The 21,096-nt window shown below is 52.3% G+C and overlaps 1 protein-coding gene across 2 annotated transcripts in view; it reads right to left on the bottom strand.

The window, feature by feature from the left end:
- Positions 1 to 1,215: 1,215 nt before the first annotated feature.
- The window catches only part of LOC120398877 (serine/threonine-protein kinase 10-like), a 51,186-nt gene continuing 31,305 nt past the window's right edge, over positions 1,216 to 21,096 (bottom strand). For both annotated transcript variants that reach the window (XM_039526621.1, XM_039526622.1), the window contains 9 exons: positions 20,609 to 20,739; positions 19,408 to 19,531; positions 17,865 to 18,044; positions 16,248 to 16,377; positions 7,165 to 7,289; positions 6,434 to 6,619; positions 4,681 to 4,806; positions 4,238 to 4,351; positions 1,216 to 3,605 (listed from right to left, as the gene is read on the bottom strand). In XM_039526621.1, coding sequence (XP_039382555.1) covers positions 3,498 to 3,605; positions 4,238 to 4,351; positions 4,681 to 4,806; positions 6,434 to 6,619; positions 7,165 to 7,289; positions 16,248 to 16,377; positions 17,865 to 18,044; positions 19,408 to 19,531; positions 20,609 to 20,739 — 1,224 coding nt within the window. In that variant the 3' untranslated portion in view covers positions 1,216 to 3,497. The remainder of the gene's footprint in view (positions 3,606 to 4,237; positions 4,352 to 4,680; positions 4,807 to 6,433; positions 6,620 to 7,164; positions 7,290 to 16,247; positions 16,378 to 17,864; positions 18,045 to 19,407; positions 19,532 to 20,608; positions 20,740 to 21,096) is intronic.

Below are 21,096 nucleotides of genomic sequence, written 5' to 3'. Positions count from 1 at the left end.
AATGGGTTCCCTAGGGAGATGGTGAAATCTCTTTCCTTAGAGGTTTTTAAGGTCAGGCTTGACAAAGCCCTGGCTGGGATGATTTAGTTGGCGTTGGTCCTGCTCTGAGTAGGGGGTTGGACTAGATACCTCCTGAGGTCCCTTCCAACCCTGATACCTTATCTCACAACATGGCAGCACTTACATTGTGCACTGCAGTGGCTGTGGTCAGCTAGGGTCTCAGGAGACCTGCTGCCATCTCTAAGATTCAGCCACTGGCCTGGAGCGCATGAGGTAAGTGCCAGCAGTGACCTCTTTTGCTGAGCCCTACTTGAGTGTCAATGTCCTAGCTGTCTTAACGCTCCAGTGGTGTCCCCAGCCCAGAGCCCTGTGGGAGCAATCAGCTAGGATTGCCAATTTTCTAATCGCACAAAACTGAATGCCCTGCCCCTTCCCTGAGGCCCTGCCCCCTGCTCACTACATTTCCCCCTCCCTCAGGGGCTCGCTCTCCCCGACCTTCACTCACTGAGCTTGGGCGGGAGGTTGGAGTGTGGGAGGGGGTGAGGGTTGGGGATGCAGGCTCTGGGGTGGGGCAGGGGATGAGGGGTTTGCAGTGCAGGCGGGAGCTCCAGGCTGGGGAGTGGGGCTGAGAAATTCAGAGTGTGGGAGGGGGCTGTGGGGTGAGGCAGGGAGTTGGGGTGAGGGTATGGGCTGGGGGGTGTGGGCTTGGATGCACTGGGGATGAGGGGTTCAGGGTGTGGGGAGGGGCTCAGGGCTGGAGCAAGGGGGTGGGGCTCGAGGTTGGGGTGTAGGCTTACTTAGGGCAGCTCCCAGGCAGCGGGGCTAAGGCAGGCTCCCTACCTGTCCTGGCTCTGTGCTGCGCCCTAGAAGCGTCCAGCAGGTCCGGCTCCTAGGCGAGGGGGCCAGGAGACTCCCTGTGCTGGTCTTACTGGCAGGCACCGCCTTCCCAGCTCCCATTGGCTGCGGTTCCTGGCCAATGGGAGTGTGGAACTGGTGCTTCGAGCGGGGGCAGCCCCGTGACCCCCCCCCCCACCTAGGAGCCAGATTTGCTGGCCGCTTCCGGGGCGCAGCGTGGTGCCAGGACAGGTTGGGACTAGCCTGCCCTAGCCCCACCGGCCAGACTTTTAACGGCCCACTAGGTGGTGCTGACTGGAGCCGCCAGGGTCCCTTTTCAACTGGGCAGTCCGGTTGAAAACCGAACACCTGGTAACCCTACAATCCGCTTCAATTCTCTTCCCCAACATTGCAGTAGCTGCGGCTATGAGTAGCAATAGTCACTAGCCTTTAAGCAAGTGGAATTCAGCATGAGGACCCCCCCACACCAGCTCCAGCTGATGCAGAATGTCATGTGCTGTATGGATTGTAACAGGACTACTGCAGATTATGGGAGGAGCTGGGACTCGTTCATTGGGCCTTAAGCTCTTTAGTTGCTTGTGTACTTTTGGAAACGTTACCCCTACTCGTTGCTCTTTTGAAGGCAGCCTGGCGAGGTCATTAGGCAAACTTACCGCCAAAGCACAAAAGAAGGAAAATTCTTACTCTCCCCATGCATGTATGTCTCAGCTGCTTTAATGTCACACTTTTCTTTGGCATGTGTTGGGAGAAAAGTTTGCCTGAGTAAGCCGTGTACCTTCTGTCGTCAGACGTCACCGGTGTGATACTCTGCTCTGTCCAATGTTGATAACCGTTGGCTGCATGTGTGTGTTCCCTCTGTGTGCTGCCCCAGCTCTGCTCAGATCGCTGGCTCAGCAGACCCCCAGAGAACCCCCAGTGACCACAGACTCCGATAAGGTACGAAGGCACGTGGCCAGGTTTATTGCCACACAATACACAGTCTCTAGCTCCCCAGATCAGATGTCTACAGTTCTACTAGTACATATCCCTGGCAATGGACCGGCTCAGTCAGTGGCAGGACTTACCCCTGCCCCCTAGGCCAGATAAAGCCAACCCCTCAGAGGTCCATTTTTATACACAGGTACAAACAAGTTATACCTCACTCCTGACATATTGAGGTACAACCCCTCTAGGTAGTAAGGTGCCACCTCTCACCTTGTACATGTTGATTCGAACAAAACAACTGTATCCCTCATATTATCCTTTTGACCCTCTCTTTAGGGTGGGTCAGCCTGTTCCTCGTTATCTGTGTGGAATGTGCTTGTGCTGAAGGGTTCTGGTACCAACCTGGCACGTGTTTACATCGCTTGTGCAGTGTACCTTCTAGGTATGTGTGTGTTTGCAGCATCAGCCCTCTTCTTGCCAGATTCTGTGAGCTTAACTTTCTTTTATATCAGCAAAGTCTTGACCATTACTTTAGCTCAGGCCTTAGGCCTCATACCGAGCCTCTGATACAAGGACTTGTGTTTCAGGACCTTCCTCACCAGCTGGAGGAAACACACCAGCCCTGCCCTGGAGAACCAGTGTCATTACCGCTGCTTTGCCAAGACCCACAATCTCTCCCCTCAGATACAGGTTTCTCCTTAAGTTGGGGACAGGCAAAGTTTGGAGCTGGGGGGTTGGTTTTGTTCTCAATAAAAAATGTGTTGATGGTGTTTTGGTTAAGCTCAGTGTTGATGGTGGTTTGGTTCAGCACAAGCTCATTAAGTTAGCTCCTCATAGGTGCTCCCTACAATTCTGCCTGTACACTCATGTGCCTAAGTGCCAGCGGCCAGAGTTCAGAGCACTAATAAACCCACGTGTGGTCAATGGACTGCACAGACACTCAGCACCTTGAATTAAAAACAGCGGGTGTAGTGCTCCTCGTGCTGGGCTGCTCCAAGGCCTGGCTTTGTCATCATGGGTTTCAGTAAGGCAGAGGTAGTCAACAGGCAGACCGTGGGCCAAATCCGGACCACCAGATGCTTTGGAACAGACCCTGAAATCTTATTTACTTATCATCATTGTTGGGCTTTTTAAATTATTTTTTTCTAGAGTCTGGACCTTGACTAATTCTTGACCAAGAAATGTGGACATTGAGAACAAATAATGGCCTGCCCCTGCCGTAAGCTATAACAGCCCCGCCCCCAGCATGGAGGGCAGGAGGAGTTCAGTCTCGCAGCTTTGGGAGCGGAATGTACTCAGCTGGGTGAGGGCTTACGCGAGTGAATCTTCCCCTCCAGCCAATCGTACTAACGGGGTGTCCCCTATCCCTACAGGCTCCGTGTCCAACTGCCTGAGATGCACTTGTCTTCTCCTCTACCCACCACTACATGCCACGTGTCTCTGCTTGTCTTGCCCTACTGACTGCAGAGCTCTAGGCCTGGGGAATCCCCCACAGAGAGCAGCCCCCCCAGAGCTCCTTGGCGTTGTCACATGTGGCCTTTGTAGTTGACTGGCACCTTGATCAAACCCACTGACTAGAGGTACAGGAGGGATTTTCTGCTGGCAGCTCTCAGGCACCGTCTCTGCTCCGGCTCTCCGGCCGAGCTGTTCTGCAAGGCATGGGGAGAAGGAGCTTAGGACCCGTGCTGGCCGTCCCCACTGGGATCCTAGGCGGGCTGTCAGGAAGGGAAGTGGAAGAACCGGGATATCCTGCTGCCTGATTCACTGCCACGGTGCTGCTCCTTCTGCTGCAGCGGGTTCATGTGAGCCAGCGCCTCCTCAAGCATCTAGAGCAGACACGGGAACAAAGTGTTTCGGGTTATAGGCCGCTCAGTTTGGAGCCCCTGGGCAGGCCTGGGGAGTTGCACCACTGGGACCCCTGTGGCTGCTGACCAGTGAAGCCTGTTGGGCCAGTCTTACAGCGAAGGCCCTTTCCCTGCCCCAGCAGGGAGATTCTGGGTTCAAAGCAGCAGTTGGCAGATAAATGAGGGAGTCTCCACAGCCGGCAGCTAAGGCCGGGCTGGGTGCCTGAAGCCAGGAGAGGAGAACACGGCTCTAAGCAGGTTTCATTCAAGGATTCGATTGTGCCGAAGCTAGTGGGAACGTGTTGTGTGTGAAGGTTGGGAGCAGGCTCGAGAGCTCTGCTGAGATACTCCCGTGGTCCCCCTGTCTCTGCAGCATCGAAGCAGCTCCCAAGCACCAGCCCCTGCCCAGCAGGTCAGGGTCTGCCCCCGCAGTGCAGCTGGAGACACTGTGGCACAGCACGGCAAAGGACCTTGGGTGACATCCCACAGGGTCTGTGGCACAGCTGGGCCTAGAACCCATCCCCCTTTGCAGGGGTGCTCGGGGCCGCTGCCCCCCCCCCCACCCCAGTGATGCAATCGCCCCGGCTCAGGCTGGAGGCGCTCAGGAGGCTCACTTCTTTGCGGGTAGCAAGCCGCTGTTTCCACTCGCTCAGCTCCAGAGTGTGTTCGTCGTCCAGCCCCTTCAGCTGCTTCTTCTCCTGTTCGACCAGCAGGCGGAGCTTCTCGGCCTGGGAGACATGCGAGGCGAGAGCAATTACACGCCATGAACTCGGGCAACAGGCAGTGACCAGGAATGGCCCTGCCAGGGTCTGGGATCGTGACGCAGATCAAATCCATGCCAGGCCCAGGGGCCCTTGGCACAGCCGCCAGGCTTGCAAATGCTGACACCTGCAAGGGCCAGTTGGACGGTCCCGCTTCAGAGGGGCTCTGCCCCACGCCAGCCGTCTGGGCTGGCGGGGAGGGGGGAAGAGCCCCGCACACACACATGCACCCCCCGTGACTGGTGAAGGGGGACGGGAGCAGGATGGCGAGCTGCCCGGATGCTGCTCAAACTCACCTGCAACTGCTCCAGCTCACTCAGGTTCTCAGCCAGATGCTGCTGCAGGTCCTGCAGCTGCTCCTTGTGCTGCTGCTGCTGTAGCTGCACCTCTGCCTGCTGGCGCCCCTCCTCTTGCTGCAGGAACTGCGGGAAGCAGGTCGGCAACCTGCGTTACACTCAGCTGCAGCAAAGGGGTCACAGTCCCGGCCAGGGCCCCAGGGCTTGGGGAACCACTGCCTGAGTCCTGGGGCGAGCATGGGCCCTTCGTGGCAGCTTCTGTACCCCTCGCCCTGCTCAGCACAGCCCTCGGTCCCCGGGAGCAATGGGGAGAGGTCAGCCTGATTGGCAGGACGGGCAGACTAATGAGGGAGTCAGTAGGCTGGGGGGAGGAGGGGGGTGTCCTACATGTGAGGTGGCAGAGTGGGCCCCAGCTAAGGAGAGACGGGGCCAAGCTGAGCTGGGGAGCACGGCTGTGCCAGCCAGAGCCAGAGAGAACCACAGAAGCAGCCCAGGGAGCAAACCTGTGCTGGGAGCAGAGCTGCAGCACCCAAAGGGGCCAGAAAAAGCAGGCCAGGGGGCTGGAGGCAGGGCTGGAGCAGTCCGGAGCCAGGTGCGGTGAGCAGCTGGGCAGAGCGCGAGGGACCCTGGGCAGTGGGCCCAGCACAGGGAGACGCCCCCAGCCCAGAGGCCCTGCAGGCCGGACGTGGAGGGGGATCGTAACCCCAACGGGGCGGGAGCGACACTGAGCAGAAGGGTCCTACCACCTAGAGCCTGAGGGCGTGTGGCCACCACCAGAGCAAGTGTCCGACCCACAGCGTCCCTGCAGCACAGCCAGGGCCTGGGATGTGTGAGGAGCAGACTGAACTTCTCTGACATCCCAGAGATGCTGGTTGTGATGTCTCCGGGCCACAGAGCGGGGTGACGGGTTTTCCTTTCACCTTTCCCATTTTTCTTTATTTTTAAATCGGTTGCTGTTTAATAAATCATATTTGCTTTGAACTGTCTGTAATGATCAGTGGGTCAGAGAAGTGTCCAGTGCAGAGAGAGCACCCTGGAGTGGGGACACTCTAGCCCCTGCCCTAAGTGACCGTGACAATGTTAGAGGTTGAGCTCCCCAGGAACCTTGGGCCCAGCCTTGTCAGGGTTACGAGGACTCTGTCACCCAGGAGATGGAAGGGGAGCCCTTGAGGTCAGGCAGGGCTCTGGGTAAAGGGAGGGGGAGCGAGGACTCGGATCCTTTCACTAGCCCACTTCACTGGGGTCGTGTGTGAGCCAGGAAAGTTCCCCCCAATAGCGGGCCCATTCCCCTGCTTACACACAGCTGGGACATGGCTGCTGCTGGCCAGATGCTGCATCCCCTGCAGGATGCCCAAGGCCCGGCTGGCAGCCTCAGTGAGGCCATTCAGCGCAGAGCCGGGAGGGAAGTGGCGCTCCAGGAGCCTGCAGCCCTGGGACCCCTTGTCCTGGGAGGTTCAGCAGCAGGCCAGCTGCTGGTGACTCCATCCCATGGACTCTCTTGTCCTTCCCTCCTAGCAGAGGGGACATTCTCCAGCCACAGGGCTCACTCAGCTCTGGGCCGCGAGCTGTGCAGTGGCTCTGTCCCTGGGCCCACAGCTGAGACGGTGTCGTCCTCTCCCTGGCTCCCAGGCATCTCCCCAGTGCCCTGGTTATGCGGGCTCTGCACTGGCAGCAGCCTTTGGCCATGCTGGGGCCCTGCCGCCCTCTCTGGAGAAGGCACTTGGTGGGCGTGGGAACTGCTAGGGGTCAGTACCTGCTTGGTCCTGTCCTTCTGCTCAGCGCCCGTCACCTCCTGGATCTTCAGACTCTCCTTGAACATGGCTAGGCGGAGCTTGGCGTCCCCGCGTTGCGTTCTCAGCAGTTGAGTGTGCTGCTGTGCCTGCTGGTTCCTCAGCTCGTCCAGCAGGAGGAGGTGGAAGCGGCTCATCCGCTCGGTTTCCTAGCAGAGAGGCGTGCACAGGCGTCAGGGGCCGGCCACCGGGATGGGACAGGCCCGGGTGCTTAGAAAGTGATCCACCGTTACCCCTTCCTCCTGCTCACCGCCTTCGCATGGCCCCAAGCAGGGGGTAGCAGAATTCTCCCCTCCCAGGCTGGCTCCTCCTCTGCCAGGCCTGGTTGGGGAGTGGCGGGCTGGAGCTGAGCTGAGAGGAGAGCTTGGCTGCTGGGCTCCCTCTTGCCCCACTACAGGATCCTCTTTCATCCGTAGCCCAGAGCCCCAGACAGGAGCCCAGCCTGGGTTAGGACCGGAGCCATGGAGGAGGGGGAGGGCAGGGGCAGGGCAGCCGAGGGAGGAGGCTGTGTGGGGAGGGAGAGCGCTGCTCTGGGGCTGAGCATGCTGGCCTCCCAGGGCTCCTGTGTCCCACTGGCCCAGGTGGCTCTAGTCCTTCCCTGTTGATGCCAACCACATCAGAATCCCACTGGTCCAGCCTCCATTGGTTCCATGGCCGTGGGTGCCAACCACACAGCAGCCAGCCCTGCACTCACCTTCTCGTGCCGCTTGCTGAGCTGCTGCCGCTGGAGCGAGTACTGCTCCTTTGCCTGCTGCTTGAAGAGATGATACTTCTCCTGCAGGTGACCTTGCTCCATGCTCCACACCACGGCCTCCCGGGCTGGGGAGGGAAGAGAAGTGCCCTCAGGTCCCTGGGCTCATCCCTTCTTTCGTCAGAGTCCCGCCTAGCCCCCATCCCCTACCGAGCCCTCAGCAGTCCCCTGGCTCTCCCTCAGCGGCCAGCATGTCTGGTGAGTTTTGCCCTGGGCAGTGAATAGCCACATAACTCCTATGTGTAGCTGACTCCCCAGAGCCGTACAGCCCTGATGCGCCTTCTCCATCTACACCAGCGTGAAGACGAGAGTCTTTAAATACGCTAGGATGGGGTGGGCAAACTTTTTGGCCCGAGGGCTACATTTGGGTGGGGATATTGTATACAGGGCCATGAATGTAGGGCTGGGGCAGGAGGTTGGGTGCGGGAGGGAGTGCAGGGTGTGGGGCAGTGTGCGGTGTGCAGGTGGGGGCTCAGGGCAGGGGGTTGGGGTGCGGGGTGCAGGAGCAGTTCGAGGTGCAGCTCTGGGATGGCAGCAGCGCGTAGTGGGGCTAAAGCAGGCTCCCTGCCTGCCCTGGCCCCGCGCTGCTCCTGGAAGTGGCCAGTGTGTCCAGCAGTGGCTCCTGGGGGTGGGGGTGGGGAAGGCGGCTCCACCGTGTGCTGCCCTCGCCTGCGGGTACCACTCCCATTGGCCACAGTTCCCTGTTCCCGGCCAATGGGAGCTGTGGGGGCGGGCGGTGCCTGCAGGCGAGGGCAGTGCATGGAGCCCTCTTCTGCCCCCCCCCCGCGCTTCCCCAGGGGCTGCAGGGACATGATGCCAGCTGCTTCCGGGAGCGGCACAGGGCCAGGGCAGGCAGGTTGCTTGCCTTAGCCCCACTGCGCCACTGGGCTGGCAATCCTGCAGGCTGGATTGAAAGCCCTGACGGGCCGGATCATAGAATGGTAGAATCTCAGGGTTGGAAGGGACCTCAGGAGCTTAGGGATAATGGTAGGATGACAAATGGGAATGAGGATATGGAGGTAGATATTACCACATCTGAGGTAGAAGCCAAACTCAAATAGCTTAATGGGACAAAATCGGAGGGCCCAGATAATCTTCATCCAAAAATATTAAAGGAACTGGCATATGAAATTGCAAGCCCATTAGCAAGAATTCTTAATGAATCAGTAAACTCAGGGGTTGTACCGTATGACTGGAGAATTGCTAACATAGTTCCTATCTTTAAGAAAGGGAAAAAAAGTGATCCGAGTAACTATAGGCCTGTTAGTTTGACATCTGTAGTATGCAAGTTCTTGGAAAAATTTTTGAAAGAGAAAGTAGTTAAGGACATTGAGGTCAATGGTAATTGGGACAAAATACAACATGGTTTTACAAAAGGTAGATCGTGCCAAACCAACCTGATCTCCTCCTTTGAGAAGATAACAGATTTTTTAGACAGAGGAAACGCAGTGGATCTAATTTACCTCAATTTCAGTAAGGCATTTGATATGGTTCCACATGGGGAATTATTAGTTAAATTGGAAAAGATGGGGATCAATATGAAAATTGAAAGGTGGATAAGGAACTGGTTAAAGGGGAGACTACAATGGGTCATACTGAAAGGTGAACTGTCAGGTTGGAAGGAGGTTACTAATGGAGTTCCTCAGGGATCGGTTTTGGGACCAATCTTATTTAATCTTTTTATTACTGACTTTGGCACAAAAAGTGGGAATGTGCCAATAAAGTTTGTGGATGACACAAAGCTGGGAGGTATTGCTAACACAGAGAAGGACCGGGGTACTATACAGGAAGATCTGGATGACCTTGTAAACTGGAGTAGTAGTAATAGGATGAAATTTAACAGTGAAAAGTGCAAGGTCATACATTTAGGGATTAATAACAAGAATTTTGGTTATAAATTGGGGACACATCAGTTGGAAGTAACAGAGGAGGAGAAGGACCTTGGAGTATTGGTTGATCACAGGATGACTATGAGCTGCCAAGGTGATATGGCCGTTAAAAAAGCTAATGAGGTTTTAGGATGCATCAGGCGAGGTATTTCTAGTAGAGATAAGGAGGTGTTAGTACATTATACAAGGCACTGGTGAGACCTCATCTGGAATACTGTGTGCAGTTCTGGTCTCCCATGTTTAAGAAGGATGAATTCAAACTGGAACAGGTACAGAAAAGGGCTACTAGGATGATCCAAGGAATGGAAAACCTGTCTTATGAAAGGAGACTCAACGAGCTTGGCTTGTTTAGCCTAACCAAAAGAAGGTTGAGGGGGGATATGATTGATCTTTATAAATATATCAGAGGGATAAATATCAGGGAGGGAGAGGAATTATTTAAGCTTAGTACCAATGTGGACACAAAAACAAATGGATATAAACTGGCTATCAGGAAGTTTAGACTTGAAATTAGACAAAGGTTTCTAACCATTAGAGGAGTGAAGTTCTGGAACAGCCTTCCAAGGGGAGTAGTGGGGGCAAAAGACATTTCTGGCTTCAAGACTAAGCTTGATAAGTTTATGGAGGGGATGGTATGATGGGATAGCCTAATTTTGGCAATTAATTGATCTTTGATTATTAGCAGGTAAATATGCCCAATGGTTTGTGATGGGATGTTAGATGGGATCTGAATTACTACAGAGAATTCTTTCCTGGATGCTGGCTGATGAGTCTTGCCCACATGCTCAGGGTTTAACTGATGGCCATATTTGGGGTCGGGAAGGAATTTTCCTCCAGGGAAGATTGGCAGAGGCCCTGGAGGTTTTTCGCCTTCCTCTGCAGCATGGGGCACGGGTCACTTGCTGGAGGATTCTCTGCATCTTGAGGTCTTTAAACCACGATTTGAGGACTTCAGTAACTCAGACATAGGTTAGGGGTTTGTTATAGAAGTGGATGGGTGAGATTCTGTGGCCTGCGTTGTGCAGGAGGTCAGACTAGATGATCATAATGGTCCCTTCTGACCTTAAGTCTATGAATCTATAAACCCCCTGCTCAAAACAGGAGCAATCCCCAACTAAATCATCAACTTTGCTCAGTCCTACACAAGGGACAGATGAAGGAAAGTGCAAGTCCTCCTCTTAGTGGGCAAGGAGAGCTAATCAGTGAGGACAGCAAGGAAGCTGAGGTGTGTAATGCCTGTTTTGCTTCAGGCTTCATTAAAATGGTGAAGGGTGACCAGCTACTCAATAATATTAATTACTAACAACCAGGGGGAAGGAATTCAAACCAAAATAGGGAAAGAACAGATTAAAAAATTGTTTGATCAATTAGATGTACTCAAGTGGGCAGGGCCTGATGAAATTTATCCTGGGATTCTTAAGGAACTAGCTGAAGCAACCTCGGAACCACTAGTAACACTCTTCAAGAATGCATGGCAGACGGGGTGAGTAGGGTGACCAGACAGCAAGTGTGAAAAATCAGGACGGGGGTGGGGGGGTAATAGGAACCTATATAAGAAACAGACCCAAAAATTGGGACTGTCCCTATAAAATCAGGACATCTGGTCACCCTACGGGTGAGGTCCCAGAAGACTGGAGAGAAGCAAACACCGGAAAGGGGAACAAAAAGGCCCCAAGGAATTATAGACCACTCAGCCTAAATTTGAGACCTGGAAAGATACTGGAACAAATAATGAAATAATCTGTAAGCACCTGGAGGATAACATGGTTCTACGGAGGGCATGGTGTGCTTGCTGCTTGATTGAAATATACCACCTGGTCCATTTGTTTGGGGTGGGCTGAACCTAGTGGCCTGCTAGGCAAAGCTGAGAGCTTCTTAACAAGGCTGTGATCCCTCAGCCCTTTAGCACCCATCAACCCTTAACCAGGGGGCGGGGCTATTCAGAAAGACCAGGGCTTTAAAAAACCCTTCGTAAGTGACCAGAGGAGCTAGTGACCAGGAGCGGCTTACAGGGGAGTTTTGGGAGTTCTCCAGGTGAAGGAGGAGCGATTACGGGACCCTTGGGGTAAGTTTGTTGTCTGTAGCGTGTGTGTGTTTGTGTCTATGGTGTGTTTGCTTTAGAGGGGGATTGTGATAAAAACAAAACATCAGTGAAGGAACGAGCTGCAGGAGTATAAAGATAATGCAGGCAGACGTCCAGCGACAGAGTGGGGGCTACCCAGTTTATTGCACCCAATGCAGCATGTATGATTACCTGCCCTATGGGCAGGTGGCGTTTGTGTGCATTTGGTGCAAGGAGCTCCTGGCCCTCACAGACCGTGTACGGGCTTTGGAGACCAGAGTGGCTGAACTGGAGGAGCTAAGGGAGACAGAGAGGTACATAGATGAGACTTTCTGGGACTCAGTAGAACAGCCCCATCCCTGGTCAGTCAGCCTCTGTGCTGTTGAGGAGGATGAAAGTCTCAGGGAAGGAGAACATCCAACTGGAGCAGAGGGAAATGATCCCATAGTTGGGACCCTCCTTCCAGATGATGTTAGGGTATCCTCTCGCACTGAGGATATCTCTTCAGTGGAGGGAACTCCAGTCATTAGAAAAAGGCAGGTGTTAGTAATGGGGGATTCGATCATTAGAAACACAGATAGCTGGGTTTGCGATGACCAAGAGAACCGCATGGTGACTTGCCTGCCTTGTGCGAAGGTTGCAGATCTCTTGAGACATCTAGACAGACTTATGTGTAGTGCTGGGGAGGAGCCAGTGGTCGTGGTACATGTAGGTACCAGTGACATAGGGAAAGGTAAGAGAGAGGTTCTGGAGGCCCAGTTTAGGCTGCTAGGTAAGAGATTGACATCCAGGACCTCCATGGCTGCATTCTCCGAGATGGTCCCTGTTCCATGCAAAGGGCCAGTTAGACAGGCAGAACTGCAGGGTCTCAATGCGCGGACGAGACAATGGTGTAGGGAGGAGGGAGTTAGATTTATTAGGAACTGGGGAAACTTTTGGGAAAGGGGGAGCCTATACAGGAAGGATGGGCTCCACCTAAACCAAAATGGAACCAGATTGCTGGCACTTAACATTAAAAAGGTCGTAGAGCAGTTTTTAAACTAAGGGCTGGGAGAAAGCTGACAGGTGCAGAGGAGCACGTGGTTTGGACAGAGACACCCCTTAGGGGAGGATCTCTTAATGGAGATTCTCTATGTCCTAGTAAGGAGGAGAGGATGGAAGATGATGAAATACAGGTAGGATCTGATGAGAAACAGTCAAATGAAAAAAGTCCCATTCAATTAGATCATGTAATGGCAGACAGCTAAAAAGTGACAAGTTTTTAAAGTGCTTATATACAAATGCTAGAAGTCTAAATAATAAGATGGGTGAACTAGAGTCCCGCCTATTAAATGAGGATATTGATGCAATAGGCATCACAGAAACTTGGTGGAATGAGGATACTCAATGGGACACAGTAATACCAGGGTACAAAATATATCGGAAGGACAGAACAGGTTGTGCTGGTGGGGATGGGGCACTATATGTGACAGAAAGTGTAGAATCAAATGAAGTAAAAAATCTTAAATGAACCAAACTTTACCATAGAATCTCTATGGATAGTAAGTCCATGCTTGAATAAGCAGAATATAGCAGTAGGGATATATTACCGACCAGGATGGTGATAGTGACTGTGAAATGCTCAGGGAGATTAGAGAGGCTATAAAAATAAAAAATTGAATAATAATGGGGGATTTCAACTATCCCCATATTGACTGGGTACATGTCACTTCAGGACAGGATGCAAAGATAAAGTTTCTTGACACCTTAAATAACTGCTTCTTGGATTGGCTAGTCCTGGAACCCACAAGCAATTCTTGATTTAGTCCTAAGTGGTCACAGGATCTGGTCCAAGAGATAAATATAGCTGAACTGCTTGGTAATAGTGGCCATAATATAATTAAATTTAACATCCCTGTGGCGGGGAAAACACCACAGCAGCCCCACACTGTAGCATTTAATTTCAGAAAGGGGGACTACACAAAAATGAGGAAGTTAGTGAAACAGAAATTAAAAGGTACAGCACCAAAAGTAAAATCTCTGCAAGCTGCATGGAAACTTTTTAAAGACACCATAATAGAGGCTCAACTTAAATGTATGTCCCAAATTAAAAAACATAGTAAGAGAACCAAAAAAAGTGCCACAATGGCTAAACAACAAAGTAAAAGAAGCAGTGAGAGGCAAAAAGGCATCCTTTAAAAAGTGAAAGTTAAATCCTAGTGAGGAAAATAGAAAGGAGCATAAACTCTGTCAAATTAAGTGTAAAAATATAATAGGGAAGGCCAAAAAAGAATTTGAAGAACAGCTAGCCAAAGACTCAAAAAATAATAGCAAACATTTAAAATGTACATCAGAAGCTGGAAGCCTGCTAAACAACCAGTGGGGCCACTGGACGATCGAGATGCTAAAGGAGCACTCAAGGACAAAAAGGCCGTTGTAGAGAAACTAAATGAATTCTTTGCATTGGTCTTCATGGTTGAGGATGTGAGGGTGGTTCCCAAACCTGAGCCATTCTTTTTAGTTGACAAATCTGAGGAACTGTCTCTGATTGAGGTGTCATTAGAGGAGGTTTTGGAACAAATTGATAAACTAAACAGTAATAAGTCACCAGGACCAGATGGTATTCACTCGAGTTCTGAAGGAACTCAAATGGGAAATTGCAGAACAAATAACTATAGTCTGTAACCTATCATTTAAATCAGATTTTGTACTAAATGACTGGAGAATAGCTAATGTGATGCCAATTTTTAAAAAGGGCTCCAGAGGTGACCCCGGAAATTACATGGCCGGTAAGCCTGACTTCAGTACCGGGCAAACTGGTTGAAACGATAGTGAAGAACAAAATGGTCAGACACATAGTTGAACATAATTTGTTGGGGGAAGAATCAACATGATTTTAGTAAAGTGAAATCATGCCTCACCAATCTACTAGAATTCTCTGAGGGGGTCAACAAGCATGTGGACCAGGGGGATCCAGTGGATATAGTGTACTTAGATTTTCAGAAAGCCTTTGACAAGGTCCCTCACCAAAGGCTCTTACACAAAGTGAGCTGTCATGGATAAGAGAGAAGGTCCTCTCATGGATTGGTAACTGGTTAAAAGATAGGGAAAAAAGGGTAGGAATAAATGGTCAGTTTTCAGAATGGAGAGAGGTAAATAGTGGTGTCCCCCAGGGGTCTGTACAGGGACCAGTCCTATTCAACATACTCATAAATGATCTGGAAAAAGGGGTAAACAGTGAGATGGCAAAATTTGCAAATGATACAAAACTACTCAAGATAGTTGAATCCCAGGTAGACTGCGAAGAGCTACAAAAGGATCTCACAAAATTGGGTGATTGGGTAACAAAATGGCAGTTGAAATTCAATGTAGATAAATGCAAAGTGATGCACATTGGAAAACATAAACCCAACTATACATATAAAATGATGGGGTCTAAATTAGCTGTTAAACTCAAGAAAGATTTTGGAGTCGTGGATAGTTCTCTGAAAATATCCACTCAATGTGCAGTGGCAGTCGAAAAAGCAAACCGAATGTTGGGAATCTTTAAGAAAGGGATAGATAATAAAACAGAAAATATTATATTGCCTCTATATAAATCCATGGTACACCCACATCTGGAATACTGTGTGCAGATGTGGTCACCCCATCTCAAAAAAAGATATATTGGAATTGGAAAAGGTTCAGAAAAGGGCAACAAAAATGATTAGGGGTATGGAACGGCTTCAGTATGAGGAGAGATTAATAATACTGGGACTTTTCATCTTGGAAAAGAGATGACTGGGGGGATATGATTGAGGCCTATAAAATCATAACTGATGTGGAGAAAGTAAATCAGGAAGTATTATTTACTCTTTCTCATAACACAAGAACTATGGGTCACCAAATGAAATTAATAGGCAGCAGGTTTAAAACAAACAGAAGGAAGTATTTTTCCACACAACACAACCAGTGGTACTATTTGCCAGAGGATGTTGTGAAGCCCAAAACTATAACAGGGTTCAAAAAAGAACTAGATAAGTTCATGGAGGATAGGTCCATCAATGGCTATTAACCAGGCTGGGCAGAGATGGTGTCCCTAGCCTCTGTTTGCCAGAAGCTGGGAATGAGTGAGAGGGGATGGATCACTTGATGATTCCCTGTTCTGTTTATTCCCTCTGGTGCACCTGGCATTGGCTGCTATTGGAAGACAGGATACTGGGCTAGATGGACCTTTGGTCTGAGCCAGTGTGGCTGCTCTTATGTATCTAGTGGGGTCCTGCAGGAGTCAGTCCTGGGTCTGGCGCTATTCAATATCTTCATTAATGACTTGGCTAATGGAGAGGAGAGTATGCTTATAAAAATTGCAGATGACACCAAGCGGGGAGGGGTTGCTGGCACTTTGGAGGACAGGATTAGAATTCAAAATGACCTTTGACAAATTGGAGAATTGGTCTGAAATCAACAAGATGAAATTCAATACAGTCAAGGGCAAAATACACATAGGAAGGAAAAATCAAATGCACAACTACAAAATGGGCACTAACTGGCTAGGCCATCATAGTTGAAAAGGATCTTGCGGGGTTGTCATGGATCACAAACCCAACAACAACGTGATGTAGCTGTGAAAAAGGCTACCGTCATTCCGGGGTGTATTAACAGGAGCATCATATGTAAGACATGGGAGGTAATTGTCCCGCTCTGCTTGCCATTGGTGAGGCCTCAGCTGGAGTACTGTATACAATTTTGGGTGCTGCACTTTAGGAATAACGTGGGAAGAGGTGTGGGCTGCAGGGACATGCTGGCCGCCTCTTCCCGCAGCTCCCATTGGCTGGGAATGGCGAATTTCAGCCACTGGGAGCTGCGGGCAGCCATGCCCGCAGATAGTCAACGTAAACAAAATGTCTCGCGGCCTGACAGCGGATTACCCTGATGGGCCGCATGCCAAAGGTTGCCAACCCCTGGTCTAGGTTTACTTGGTCCTGCCCTGACACACGTCCTGCCAAGTCACAACTCCTGCCTGGACTTGATGACTTCCCAAGGTCCCTTCCAGCCAGACATTTCTCTTATCTCTGCATCTCAGCCCTTATCCCTCCCATTAACCCTTAACCATCTACCTCTCCTGAGGCTGTGAATCTTGCTGACGCACTCCCACTCAATAGAGGTCACTTTCTTCTTGTGCTCCTGGACGACTTTCTGCAGGGCCAGGTTTAGCTCCTCCTGCTGCTGCTGCAGAAATCTCTGCTCCTGCCAGAGGGAAACATATGGGTCTGGCCCCAGAGCAGCCAAATTCTCAAAACTAGCGCAGCCCATTAGCTCATCAACTGGCTAGTGCAGATTCCCCAGCTCAGTTGCTGTGGGGAGCTGGTGTCATGTGCCAACTCCATCATCTGGGACCTGTCATGGTCAGTGGCCGTGCATCTAGGCTGCCCTACCCCCGTTTGTCAGCCTGCTTATCTCGAGTGCCTGTGGGTCAGTACCCATGGGGCTAGTGGGGCCATTCCTGCTCATCTGCTCTGACCATCTGCGTCAGCAGGGCAAGGAATTTCACACAGCAATTCCTGCAGCAAGCTCATGGAGGGATGGTGTTCCACACGCTCCTTGCTAGCTGGCATCTAGATGTGGACATTGACTAAACGTTGAGCAAAGCCTGTTTGGCAGGAGGCCAGCTCAGGTTTGCTGTTACAGTGTCTATGCAATGGAGCTCATTCCCTGAGGCTTGGGCTTTTCCATGGGCCCAAAGGAGCTGCAATACCCCCCCTCCTGCCCTATGGAAAATCCCAGCTTTGCAGCTAAACTAGAACAGCGCATGGATCAGCACAGACTGAGGCAGGGATCTCTGCCCTCTGGGCTCCAGTCATCATAAATCCTGCTTTCATGCTGAAACAACAATACAAGGACCATCATGGGACCCACAGGTACCCACAGCATGAAAATAACCCCAGCAATAGGCATAGGGAAAACTTGCCGCCTGAGCTTAGATGTCATAGGCTCAGTGACCGGGATTCTTATAGTCTGGGAAAGGGATCCGTGGATCCTAGTGGCTAAGCGAGGGATCCTTAGATCCAGCTACATGGAAGGGGATGCACAGATGTGATTGGCTAAGTAAGAAGGATGCTTAGAATACGAGCAGCAGGATTCTTGAATGTCATTGCTTCAGAAAAAAGACCCGTAGTTCCCATTGGATCCGGGGGGAGGGAAAGGGGAAGGGGAGGGGAGAAAAATCTCTAGATCCCATTGGCTTGTTAGAATTTATTTAATTAAAAATATTAAAGAGGTCTCTATTTGTCTCCAAATCAGATTCTGGGGGGTCTGTCGCTTACCCCTAGATCCCCTTGGCTCAGGGACAAGGATCCTGAGGTCCCATTGGCTTGGAGGAGGGGGAGGATTCCTAGTTCCCATTGGCTCAGGGGAGGGGGAGGCTCCCTATTTCCCACTGGCTCAGGGGAGGGGGGAGGATCCCTAGTTCCCATTGGCTCGAGGGAGGGGAGGGAAGGATCCCTAGTTCCCATTGGCTCGGGGGAGGATCCCTAGTTCCCATTGGCTTGGGGTGGGGAGGATCCCTAGTTCCCATTGGCTCGGGGGAGAGGAGGGGAGGATCCCTAGTTCCCATTGGCTTGGGGGAGTGGAGGGGAGGATCCGTAGTTCCCATTGGCAAGGGGTGGGGTGAGATCAAGATCCCACTGGCATGGGGGCAGTAGGTTCTGTGGTATGGGTCTCTGCGCGTTTGGTACCTCTCTCCTGTTGCCCCTGAAGGCCGACAGCTTCTTGCCATAGTCCTTCTCCTGCAGGGCTTTCAGCCGCTTGGCCTCATCGCGTAGCCTGGTGGTGAACTCGTGCTCCTGGCGTTCCCGGGCCTGCCGATGGTGCCGCTCTAAGATCTCCACCTCATGGTCATAATACTGCTTCTTACTCTGTGTGTGTGCAGAGCAGGGAGCTTACATGCGTTTTCCTCCCACTCACCGAATCAAATAATATTGGGCGACATAGAGGGGCTGAGCCCCAGACAGCGTCGGCCTCTCTGAACTGCAGGGATTACAGTTCCTAGGCAAGCACCTGGCTCCACACCTCTGGGCTCCTGCTGCACTGGGTGTCCCTCGAGGGGCTGGGAAGTGCAGCCACACAACGCTGGGGACACGAGCCGGTGCACGTCTCCAGCGGGATGGCGAGCTCTGTGCAGAGCACAGGCCCCTGCGCCGGGAACTCGGGAAGGGCGGATGTGGGCAGAGCCCACTGAAAATGATGATTTATTTGTCTCACCATAGTGTGCCTAGGAGTCCCAGTCCTGGCTGCTTACAGCCATAGAACAGGGGACGTGACCTAGGAAGTGTCTGGAGATGTTGACAGCATGTGAACAAACAACAGATAGCACCAGCCACAGCTCACATTCTCAGACGTGGCCACTGATTTGTGTGCCCAGCCTGGGACACTGCTGGGATCCTGATCTGCCGGTGAGCTGAGTGCCTGCAGTGCCAAAGGACTTCAATGACCCTCAGCCCTTCTGGAAATCAGACTCAGGGCATCTCAAGCCAGACACCGAGAAATGAAGGCCCCCTCCAACCCCAGGCAGCTTTGAAAGCTGGGGCCCAGGCCTCAGGCAGCTGTCACGAAGCACGTCTCGGATGATCATATGTCCTGTTTTGGCCGGGACAGTCCCTTTTTTAAGCCCTGTGCTGGCCAGCCTGACGTTTGTGGCAAAAGGGGGCATTTGTCCCATTTGCTCTTTCCAACTAGATCAAACAGGACAGATACCCACCTTTGTCACAAAAGTGGGGTGCGGAGGAATGTGCGGGGCGGGGGAAGGGTGATGCCAGCTCCACGCGGGGTGGAGGCAGAGTTCGGGTGCGAGACAAGCAGGGCTCGAGCGAGCAGTGCGGGGAAGGGGGGCAGGGCTCAGGCCAGCCCCCCGCAGGGAGCGGGACTCAGGCGAGCAGCGACACCAGCCCCGCATGGGGAGGGAGGCTTGGGTGACGGCTCAGGCTAGCCCTGCACCAGGGGGAGGGGACCTTTGGCTGGCCCCATGCGCTGTCCTGTTTTCCCTTTGGGAAATATGGTCACCTTAAGCATGTCCCATGTGGGATCCGGAGCGGTGCTGGCTTGGGAGCTGGGAATAGGAGGGATTGAGACCTGTGATGATTTTCAGTTCCCCAAGCTCTGAATGGCATACGACTATGCCATGGAGATGAGAGCAGTCGCACCCTGCCCCAGGGGTCGTGAGCCTGCCCGGCCTGGCAGCGCCGCTCGCAGGGCCCAGCTGACAGCCGCTAAGGTGGTTACCGTCATTTCCTGCTCAATGTGGCGGAACATCTGCTCCCTCTGCTGATGGAGCTTCTGCTCCAGCTGGCTCTGGGCTCGCTGCTCTTCCTTCTGGAGAAGGCGGAGTTCATGCAGCTCCTGGCGCCTGGCGACAGGGAGACAGACCCACAGACGCAATGGTGGGGAGATGCATTGGCAAGCAACCTCCTGAAACTTCAGACATTTTCAGAACCAAACTCGACCCTGAACGGTTTTTATTTGTCTCCTCAGGTGAGACTGGCCCAGCTCTGGCTCTAGCCACACCGACAATTTCACAGGGAAGCCTGCTCTTGAGTTTTACCACAAGTTTGCAAACTCCACTGACTTCAATGAAGTGGCGCCACTAGAGAATCTAGCCCTGTGCAGATATAGAAGTCCCCTGTGTTTGGAGGGTTTCCTGCCTCTTCCCACTGGAGCTGCAGACTGGCAGGGCGGCTGCCACCCTGAGTGTAAATGTGGCTATAGAAAAAGGTGTGAAACCTTTAGGCCAAATTCATTCCTGGAGTAACACCAGTGTCCTCAGTAACTGGGATGCAATAACTGCGAACATGCATGGGGATTAGAAATGATCCCACACACACTCTCCTTTACTTATGATGAGCTACTGCCCACAACAACGTCCAACATTTGTACAGAGACGTCCCTCCCAGACTCCAGCGCACACTGTCTGCAGACGTCCCTCCCAGACTCCAGCGCATGCTGTCTGCAGACGTCCCTCCCAGACCCAACACGCAGTCTGCAGACGTCCCTCCCAGACTCCAGCGCACACTGTCTGCAGACGTCCCTCCCAGACTCCAGCGCACACTGTCTGCAGACGTCCCTCCCAGACCCAACACGCAGTCTGCAGACGTCCCTCCCAGACTCCAGCGCACACTGTCTGCAGACATCCCTCCCACACCCCAGCGCACACTGTCGCCAGATGGGGGCGCTTTAAAACAGAAGGTGACTTGCTCAGTCAGTCAGTGGCAGAGCTGTGAGCAGAATCTCACCCTCCCCTCTCATACTCTAACCCCCGTGATTCTCACCCTGCCCAGGTGATGTTCCCTTTTCTGCATCATGACTTGCTCTTCCCATCTCTTATTTAACAATATGGGAAGGGCAGGATGCTCTCAGCCCCCACCCTGAGAGCCCCTGCTGTCATCATTCGACTATATCCCTTCCCAGTCGGCCAAATGCCCCTTACCGAGCCGAGCGCATCTTCTCGCCCTTTGTATCCACCTCGCCGATGGTCTTTGAGGTTGTCACGCTGACCTCCTTCCCATCCACAACAAACTTCCTGGTTTTCTTCACTGTTCTTCTTAGGGAGACACCCTCCTGAGTCCAGAAACAGAGGGTTATATTCACAACAAGCCTAGAATCCACTCATTCAAAGAGACAAACCCAACAAAACAGCTGATGTGGAGGCAGCTTGAACCTCCACCACATAATTCCACTTGCTTATGTATCACTTAGACCAGGGAGATGCTCTGTTCTTACTCAGGGGAGCTCCCAGAGAAGCCAAATCACAGCCTGAGCAAGGACGGAGTAAAAACTCAAATTCATAGACTTTAAGGCCAGAAGGGGCCATCGTGATCGTCTAGTCTGACCTCCTGCACATCACAGGCCACAGAACTTCGCCCGCCCACCCCTGTAATAGATCCCTCACCTCTGGCTGAGTTACTGACGTCCTCA

Source organism: Mauremys reevesii, linkage group 2, assembly GCF_016161935.1.
Source record: "Mauremys reevesii isolate NIE-2019 linkage group 2, ASM1616193v1, whole genome shotgun sequence".
In the NCBI taxonomy this organism is placed as follows: Eukaryota; Metazoa; Chordata; order Testudines; family Geoemydidae; genus Mauremys; species Mauremys reevesii.
Note: the sequence above shows the minus strand (reverse complement) of the source record. Positions and strands in the feature narration are given on the sequence as shown.